Here is a 9226-nt window from a genome sequence, read left to right as displayed (position 1 = left end):
CTGGAATCTGCCACTGTGTCCCGAACCGTCTCGGTTGGATGATTGGTTTCTCGGGATGGGCCAGGCTGGTTATATATATTCTCCAGTTCTCAGCCCGCTGCCCCAGTACCTTTCTTCCCTGAAGTGCATGAGGAGCTTACTAGGTCATGGACAGCATCTTTTCTGCCAGAAACCACCTTAGTAGTTCCTCCCCCCTCACTACCCTTGACGGAGGAGCGGCGAAGGGTTACGAGGCTATCCCTCCAGTGGAGACGGTCTGTCGCCATGCAACTGTGTCCGGCGAACGCTACCTCATGGAAGGAGGATCCTCGTCTCCCCTCTAAGACCTGTAAGTTCTTGTCCGTCCTTACGGATAATGCTTACAAAGCCTGTGGGCAAGCCGCCTCCTCTCTGCATGCCATGGCGCTGCTTCAGGTCCACCAGGCCCAAGCACTCATGAACATGCACGAGGGTAGCCCGGAACGTGAGCTCATGGGTGAGCTCCGCACTGCAACCGACCTCACCCTCCAGGGCACGAAGGTTGCAGCTCGCACGATCAGTCTAGCAATGTCCACCTTAGTGGTCCAGGAGCGCCATATCTCAGTCTCAATCTGGCAGTATTGAGGGATGCGGACAAGGTTCGATTCCTGGACTCCCCCATATCACAGGTTGGGCTATTCGGTGATGCAGTGGAGAACTTCGCTCAACAGTTCTCTGCTGCCCAGAAGCAGACGGAGGCCATCCAGCACATCCTGCCCCGGCGGCCCGGTGCTGCCTCCATCCGTCCGCCTGGGGCAGGTCCTCCACCTGCTCGTCACTGAGGGCCACCGTCTGTCTGCCACCGGCTCCCAAAAAAGTGGAGTCAGCGGTACCTACATTTTCAAAGAAAGAGCAATTTTCTCTATTCTTGGGTCCCAAGAGGACCAGACTGGTGGCGTGCAACCCTGTAAAGCCTTGCACCCCTCAGCCACCTCTTGTATCGCCAGCCGGCAGTTGGGTGCAGTTCGAGGACCCGGTCAAGCCTTCTCACATACTCTCTGCCATTATGTAGAGACAGGTAAGTGTTGCACCACACACTCAGACCCCGCTTTGGTTCGTCCATGCTCAGCGCTATTCATTACACTTCGGCACTGGCTTCATTGCCGAGTCCCGAGGTGGCCTTGGCCAAGTGGCATGCTTTGTGTGACAAACACCCTGGCCTGCCACCAAACTCTCAGCCCATGATCAGACCTTTTGTTTCTCCGGGCCAGACACCCCTAGAACAAGTGTCCACTAACACCGGCTGAGGGGCCACGTATAACGGCCATGCAGTAACGGGGGTCTGGGCGAGCCTCCAACTGCATTGGCATCCATTGCCTCGAGTCCTCGAGTAACATTTACATTTTACATTTGTTCATTTAGCAGATGCTTTTATCCAAAGCGACTTACAAATGAGAACAATAGAAGCAGTTAAACTAACAGTAGGACAACAAAATGCAAGTGCTATGACTCAGTTTAATCTAATCTTTTTTTTTTAATAGTTATAGAACAGAATAGAATAGAGTAGTAGAGAAAGTGTTAGTATTACTGGATCAAGTGCTGTCGAAAAAGAAGCATCTTCAGCCGTTTCTTAAAAGTACACCTTGCTTGATGCCGCTGCTCAGCAAGCCTGTACTGCTCAGTACAGTGACCGTTGCGCTACGCTTCCCTCTTATGTCGCAACTTGCCCGCCACCTCCTCCTGTGGAGTCAGAAGCTTCTGAGGTCGCTTCATCCACTTTAAGTTCCAGCCTGCTCAATCGTGCCGCCGACGAGGCCTCACGACAGCCTGTGGCCTATGGAGAGTGGAGACTCCATCCCCAGGTGGTCCAGCTGTTCTGGGATCACTTCAGGCCACACAGTTACATCTGTTTGCATCTCCGAATTCGTCCCATTGCCAGTTGTTTTCTCCCCTAACCAAGCGGAAGACCCTGGTGCTACTGCACTCAGAGATAAGCTATTGCACTCCCTTCACATGAAGCCAGTTTCAATGTAAGCCCGGTTCGAAGTGTCGGCTTGCTGCGCCATTCCCCTCCTAAGGACTGGATACGTGTGCCATTCTTGCTCCAGTGAGTTCCTCTTTAGCCGAACCCTGTTGAGTTCCTCCACACCCTTCGGCATCGGACGTGGCGGAGCGTCCGAGGCCAGACCTAACACTTGTATGCACTGGTGGAACCTGTGCTAGGCTGGGTCCATATGTTGTGATCCTTACGGTGATCCCATATGTGTATTCTTCCACGGTACGGCTCCTTGCGGCGAGCCCGTGTCTTCCCTTGGCAGAGCCTGCTCTGCCGTCACTGACTGGTTGCGTCTCCCCCCTCTTATAGGCTGAAGCCACCTCAGTGACATTCCATATGTTGTACTGCCCGGTAATCGCCAAGTCCATATGTGTTATTCCCCACATGTTACCTCCCTACAGGCAGGATGTGGCTACCGCAGCGTATTCCTTCCAACGAAGGTCAACGCTTTCCCAGTGGTCTTGTGGAACAGCAGTGACTTCCCTGGCCTAAGCCCTGTCCTATCTACACCTCAATAATCTGGGGGGATCAGGAGGCTTTGTCTTTGGCACTGGAAGGTGGCAGCACTAGTGGCATTTTAATAGGGATCCCGATCAGTCGACGCGTCGACTATGTCGAACGTGAGCGACTGAAAGGGAAAATCTCGGTTACATATGTAACCCTCGTTCCCTGAAGGAGGGAACGGAGACGTAGTCCCGTCACCACTATTGCTGGACCACTGCTGATTCCGGGCTCCGCTCGGCTCCTCAGCGGAAAACAACTGGTGCGTGCATCCACTTCCGTAATTATACCCGCGCTGCGGGGCGGAGCATGTGATGCAGTTCACACACGCCAATGTGCATTGGCTCGTTTTAACAATACTCGAAGATGACAGGCTCTCAAAGCAGTGATCCCGATCAGTCGACACGTCAACTACGTCTCCATTCCCTCCTTCAGGGAACGAGCGTTACATACGTAACCGAGACGTTTCTGTTAGACTCTATGAACAGTTGCTTTGAATTTCGAGAGGATTTTTTTTTTTATAAACACTGGTGGGGAAAGAGTTAATGGGCCCTATCTTGCACCCAGCGCAATTTACTTTGTACACCGACGCATGTATCATTCCTATTTTGCACTCGCGCAAAGCGCGATTTTCCCTCCACAGAAGCACGTCGCTAAACTAGGGAATGAACTTGCGCTCCCTGGGCGGTTCAGCGCAAAAAAGGAGGCGTGTTCCGGCGCAAACAATCCCTGGTGCTATTTTACTGTTCCATAAAACAATTGCGCCACTGGCCAGAAAAAACCTAGTCTAAAGTCAGTGGCGCGTTGCGCGTTGTTCATTATGCTATTTTAAGGGCGCATGCTTGACCATAATGTATAGCGTGCACAACGCGCATACACTTTGATTCTTTAATCTACACAGAAGCAGCAGTTTTCATTTTTGCAAATTACAAACGATAGATAGATAGATAGATAGATAGATAGACAATTTATTATAAAAGCATACATCTAGCTTACACATTTACCCACATTATTATAAACCTGTTTAACCGAAGCTAATTTGGGTGTCCCCAATGTCACTTCTCTCTCTTTTACGGCCGTGACGAGAGCGTTGCTCTCCTCGGCTGTGAACCGCTCCTGGTGCGCGCCTGGCAAATCCGCCGTTATAATAGCAATAAGCCAAGGAAAAAGCGCGTCTGCTCTTAAAGGGAATGTGAGATGATGCTCTGATTGGTTTATTTCACGTTACGCCCAAACCACACCTATGAATAATGAAGCTACTTCAGACCAACCCCTTTTGGATTTGCGCCGGGCGCAAGAGTCATTTATCCCGCCGGGAAAATAGCAACAGCGCCGAGACCCGCCCACAAAGTTACTTGCGCTTTGCGCTTTGACATTTGCGTTTCAGATCGTTAAAATAGGGCCCAAAATGTATTTCGGGGTTAAAGTGACTCAAAATAATGGAGCATGTCATAATCACAAAATTTATGAAACTGTTGTGTTCACAATGTTGCTTAATTAGCCTACTTTACTTTTAATGTAATAGCTGTCACAGATACAGAAGGAGACAACAGAGGTAAGTAGAATATCACTGGTATTTATTTGCAGGAACCGGGAGTGATAGCAGAGGAGAGTCAATGGTGAGTATACTGTGGTCATATAGTTAGAATCACACTTAGCTGGTTGATAATAGGTTTCTATATAGAGAAAACACCCAAACTGTGATTAAAAAGTGTTTCAGGGTCATTTTACTGAATGTGTCAAAGCATTTATGATGTCCCTGTTTATTTTAATTAGATTTAATGACGTGCATTTAAAACTGTTTGTTGAATAATAAAATTACAAAGTTAATGTAAACATGTTATTTTCTCTCAGTATGACTTGGACGAAACCTTTCCCATCATATGCTGTTTTGTGTTTTGTTCAGGCTTAAGCAAGATTATATAACATTTAGGGGCAAATATACAGGATAGCAAACCAAAGCTTGAGGCTAAAATGGCAAATATCTCCACAGCTACTGTAAATTTTCCAGGAGAACTAACATAAGAAGGGATGAATGTGATCCATACAGCACAGAATATTATCATGCTGAATGTGATGAATTTAGCCTCATTGAAGTTATCAGGTAGTGTGCGAGCCAGAAAAGCTAAAATGAAGCACAAGACAGCCAGTAGGCCAATATAACCCAGAACAGCTGAGAAACCTATTGTAGATCCCAGACTGCACTCAAGAATGATCTTTTCCTTATAATATTTCATATTTTTGTAGGGAAATGGAGGAGATATTGTCAGCCATAGCACAGAAATTAGAACCTGTATAAGTGTAAAAGCAAGAACACTGAGTCGTTGTTGTGTAGGCCCAAACCATTTCATGACATTACTTCCTGGAAGTGTAGCCTTGAAGGCCATTAACACCACTATTGTTTTCCCCAGAACACAGGAGATACATAGGACAAAAGTGATCCCAAACACTGTGTGACGCAACATACAGGACCACTCAGTGGGCCGACCAATGAAAGTAAGTGAACAGAGAAAACACAGTGTCAATGAGAAGAGCAGCAGAAAGCTCAGCTCTGAGTTGTTGGCTTTTACTATGGGGGTGTCATTCTTGCTGTAAAACAGGATGGCCACCAGCACAGTTAATCCTACTCCAAACAGTGAGAAAAAGACTAGAACTATACCCATAACTTCCGTAAATGACAGAAACTCTACAGCCTTTAACACACATTTATTTTTCTCAGCATTAGACCAGTAATCCCCTGGACACCGCTTGCAGTTATTTGAATCTGGAAAGGAAGTCGTGATCACTGTAGTTAGAAACGAAAAGAAAAGGGTATTTATGAAATCCTTTGCTAGAAGTTTGCATGTAGAAAAAAAAAATCCTTTGAAACAATGAGATGGGCTTAAGATTACCTGTCTCATTACTGATTTCTCCTTCTGCACATGACATACAGTCATAACAGCAGACAGGTCTTCCTTTCTGTGCAGCCTTCCTAGTGCCTGGAGGACAGCTCTCACTGCACACAGACCTTGGCTTCTACATAGAAAGATACATTGTGCATAGCTATTTTAATGTAAATGTGTCAATATTACTGAGTATTGAATATTTGAATAATTAAAACATGCAAATATGTTATGGGAACTATTGTGGGCTGATGGACAGTGAACATTTTTGAAACAAAAGTAATTTGAAAATGTTGTTACAGAAATTCAGCACCAGCACTACCATAGTACTGTCCCTTTGCTCAAAATATTCCCAGTAATATTTCCCTGTAATAATATTCCCTCTGCTGTTTAATGTTTGATCAGAGAATGTTTAATCAGATACATCAAGTATGTTTTGTTTTCCAATATGTTCAGTTGATTCTTAGAGATTTCATATTCATTTATTTTACATTTATTGGTAATCATATAATTTACATACTGAATGTGAAATGTGTTTTGTGTAAGCCAAGAACTCAGATCCTGGAGGGCCATTGTCCTGAAGAGTTTAGCTCCATCCTTAATCAAACACAACTAAAAGACCTAACCTAAGTCTTCGAACAGTTTGAACAGGTTAATTTGAACAGGTTGCACTGTCTATTTATTTATTTTTTCCCATCTGGTAACCTTTGTGTCTAGGACTTTTTCCCTCAGTCTCAACAAACCCTGTAGTATAAACATGTTATTGCAGTTTACCTCCAGCTGTCCCCTAGCCCAGATTATGTTTTCAGTGTTAAGCACAAAGCGCTGGTGAGGTGGTAGAGAGGCATCATAGTATCCCACTGTTTTAAACTGGACTGATCCATCTGAGACCTGCTGCCAGTTTATGACTTCATATTGAGCTACTGCAGAACCAGTGCCGTCAAACCACACACGATCTCCCATCTTTACAGTGAAATTTACCCTTTTTAGAGCCTCAACAACCTATTGAGAAAAGGGCATTTTAAACATCTCCGTTTTGGTCTATAACTCTCTTTTTTAAAATTGTATTACCTGCTGAGGTTGTATTTTCAGGTCTTTTTGACAACCTTCCTTTTCTTTACACTTGAGTAGACTGTGTAGTGAATGAGCCACAGCATATATTGCTTTGTAGACATTGCTTGCATATCTTTGTTCAGGCACATCTTCATTGTCACTTTTCAGCAAAAGCAGATCCTGATATATGTTGCAACTTAATGCATATTGAGAAGAAATTCTCTCAACCTGTGAGCATGGAAAATCTGTGTCCCAGAATGATTTTCTAACATAATCTGAAAAACCTTCAATATCAATTTTTCTCACTGCAAATCCCAGTGACCCTCCCAAAACATGAAATATATTTGGACTGATCAAACTCTTTGCAGTTATCCATGCCTCTACACCAATCATTTGGAGGTTTGTAATGTTGTTAGTACTTAGCTGCTCAAGCAAATTTTCCATTTCAAAACTAGTAAGAAATGCAACAATCACTTTTGCAGTGCTATTTTTAATTGTGTCCACCACTTGGCGAAGTTTTTCAGGTTCTGTTCGGTAGAATTTCACAGAGTACTCCACACAAATCCCCTCTTCCTGAGCTGTATTCAGAAATATGGCCATTCCATTGTTTCCATAGTCATTATCACTGTTCACAGCTCCCACCCAAGACCAGCCAAAGTGCTTGATTATGTATGCAAGTGCTCTGCTCTGGTGGTAATCACTAGCAATAGTCCTGAAGAAAGAAGGATAATTTCCCCTGTTGCTGAGACATTCACATGTGGCTGAGTGACTTATCTGAAAAAGAAAGAACAAGAAACAGTGATACCATCATCAGTTTACAGACCTTCATTAGACCAACTGTGTAGGCAGACCCTTACCACTGGAATTTTAAAAGGTCCTGTAGTTCTGGAAAGAATCACTGTGGCAGAAGACTCTGTTTCTCCTATGATAGCATGTATAGGAGGCTGTCCATTGCATGTGTCCTCAGATGCAAATTCTTCACCATTCATTAATGATATAGTTGCACTCATAGAAGACAGCCTTGAACCACAGGTATCATAAATTCTATAACCAATTGAAACATTTGGAAGCAAACTTGGACTTTTGTTAATCTCGTGAATGGCAAAGGTCATGGTCTGAGCCATCCGGAAATCTCTTAAATTTACACTGTAAAAACATTTAACAAGTAGGCAAAATACCAAAATACCAACAAAAAAAAAAAAAAAAAAAAAAAAAAAAAAAAAGTATTAAACAAATTCATGGAAAAGTAAAGTACATTTGTATTCTTTTTACATTTTACATTTGTTTCATGCATTAAATTTAATATTCCAGATGTCATGGTAAGATCTTTCTTCTGTATTGTTTTTCAACAAGTTAAATGTAGCAAACCTGGAGCATGATAGTAGCTGAGGTTTTAGTGTAAACTCAAATGAAGGTAGTGTTTCTATACTTCGGATTGGAAAAAGTGCTCCAATAGTTACATCTCCATCCTTCGAAAGCAGTGGGTACTTCGGGTCTCCCATCATTCTGCAAATAGGCTTTTCTGCTTTTGCCTGAAGTTGAATAAAAAGCAGAAGTGTGTAAAGAAAGAAAAGCATCCCAAGGATTGAGCTCAACTGCAGATGTTAAATGCAGTTGACCTAAAATAGTTTTTTACTTTTATAGATATATGGATGATTGATTATGGACGTAGCCAATGACCTCACAGCATAAGACATGAGGCAGGTAAAATTGGAGTGGAACATAGTCTAAATAATATGAGGGATTTATTATCTCAAGCAAGAGAATGCAGTAAAATTGTCAAAAGTGAAATATTCACTTTTGTTCTGTGCAATAATATTTTCATTATCAAGTATCTAATTAAGTTTTTGAATTATTGTTTATTTTTATTTTTTTTATTTTTTTTTTTTACTCCGGGAGAACAGATGTGCATTCTAATTATATTTGGCATATTAGATACTGACTAATATACATGATCAAAACGTTTATCTTTCATCAGCTTGTTTCTAAAAAAAGATCATCTAGTCCTTGGCTTTTGAAATTCTAAGAGATCCAACAACCATATCACTAAGTTATGTCTTGCACATTAACCCTTAGTACTTAAAAAAGGCGGCGCGCGCGGTCGCTGCGGCTTTAGGCTCACCACCTAGGTGCTGTTTTTGTGTATTTTTCCTTTTGTTTGTGGCCTATCTAACGGACTATTGTAGAGCCAAACTTCAGTACAGTCAACTGGAATTGTACAACATTGGATACAATTGCCAGATTCCCATAACTAATGACTACCAGAGATCCAACAATATCCCACCGGAGATAACAAGACCAGCGGATGCTCTATGGACTGTTGTCGGCTCTGTGAAGCGGCGCAGGCGGCGTAAAGAGCGCAAACAGAAGCGGGGGTGCCGGTCAGGCCAGCTAGCCAGGCTAAGGAGGCAGCCCTTTAAACCAGTGCTCCCCAGCATTTTTCTGACAAACGCCCGTTCGATTGTGAACAAAATCGACGAAGTGGAATTACTACTCGCAGGAAATGTATTTGTCCGGGACTGTTGTGTCCTGGTAGTGACGGAGACGTGGGTTCGGGAGGACATCCCCGATGCTTCAGTGCAGCTAGCAAGCCGCACGATGCACCGTAGCGATAGAACAGCTTCAGCTGGGAAAAGTAAAGGAGGAGGTTTGTGCATTTACATTCATAATGATTGGTGCATGAACAGTAAAATTGTCACCACAGTCTGCTCCCCGGACATAGAGGCAATGTCCGTCATATGCAGGCCATTTTACTTGCCCAGAGAACTGTCTGTAG

The 9226-nt window shown here is 43.7% G+C and overlaps 1 protein-coding gene across 1 annotated transcript; it reads right to left on the bottom strand.

Annotated features, from left to right (window-relative positions):
* Positions 1–4365: 4365 nt before the first annotated feature.
* On the bottom strand, positions 4366–8027 carry LOC307160768 (extracellular calcium-sensing receptor-like; the record flags this gene model as incomplete). The annotated part of the gene is made up of 6 exons (XM_079874974.1): positions 4366–5279; positions 5407–5530; positions 6172–6399; positions 6469–7224; positions 7308–7596; positions 7819–8027. The coding sequence occupies 6 exons, from the start codon at positions 8025–8027 to the stop codon at positions 4366–4368; spliced, it is 2520 nt and encodes an 839-aa protein (XP_079731100.1).
* Positions 8028–9226: the final 1199 nt, after the last annotated feature.

The sequence above is a fragment of the Squalius cephalus genome (assembly GCF_949319135.1).
Source record: "Squalius cephalus genome assembly, chromosome: 6".
In the NCBI taxonomy this organism is placed as follows: domain Eukaryota; kingdom Metazoa; phylum Chordata; class Actinopteri; order Cypriniformes; family Leuciscidae; genus Squalius; species Squalius cephalus.
Note: the sequence above shows the minus strand (reverse complement) of the source record. Positions and strands in the feature narration are given on the sequence as shown.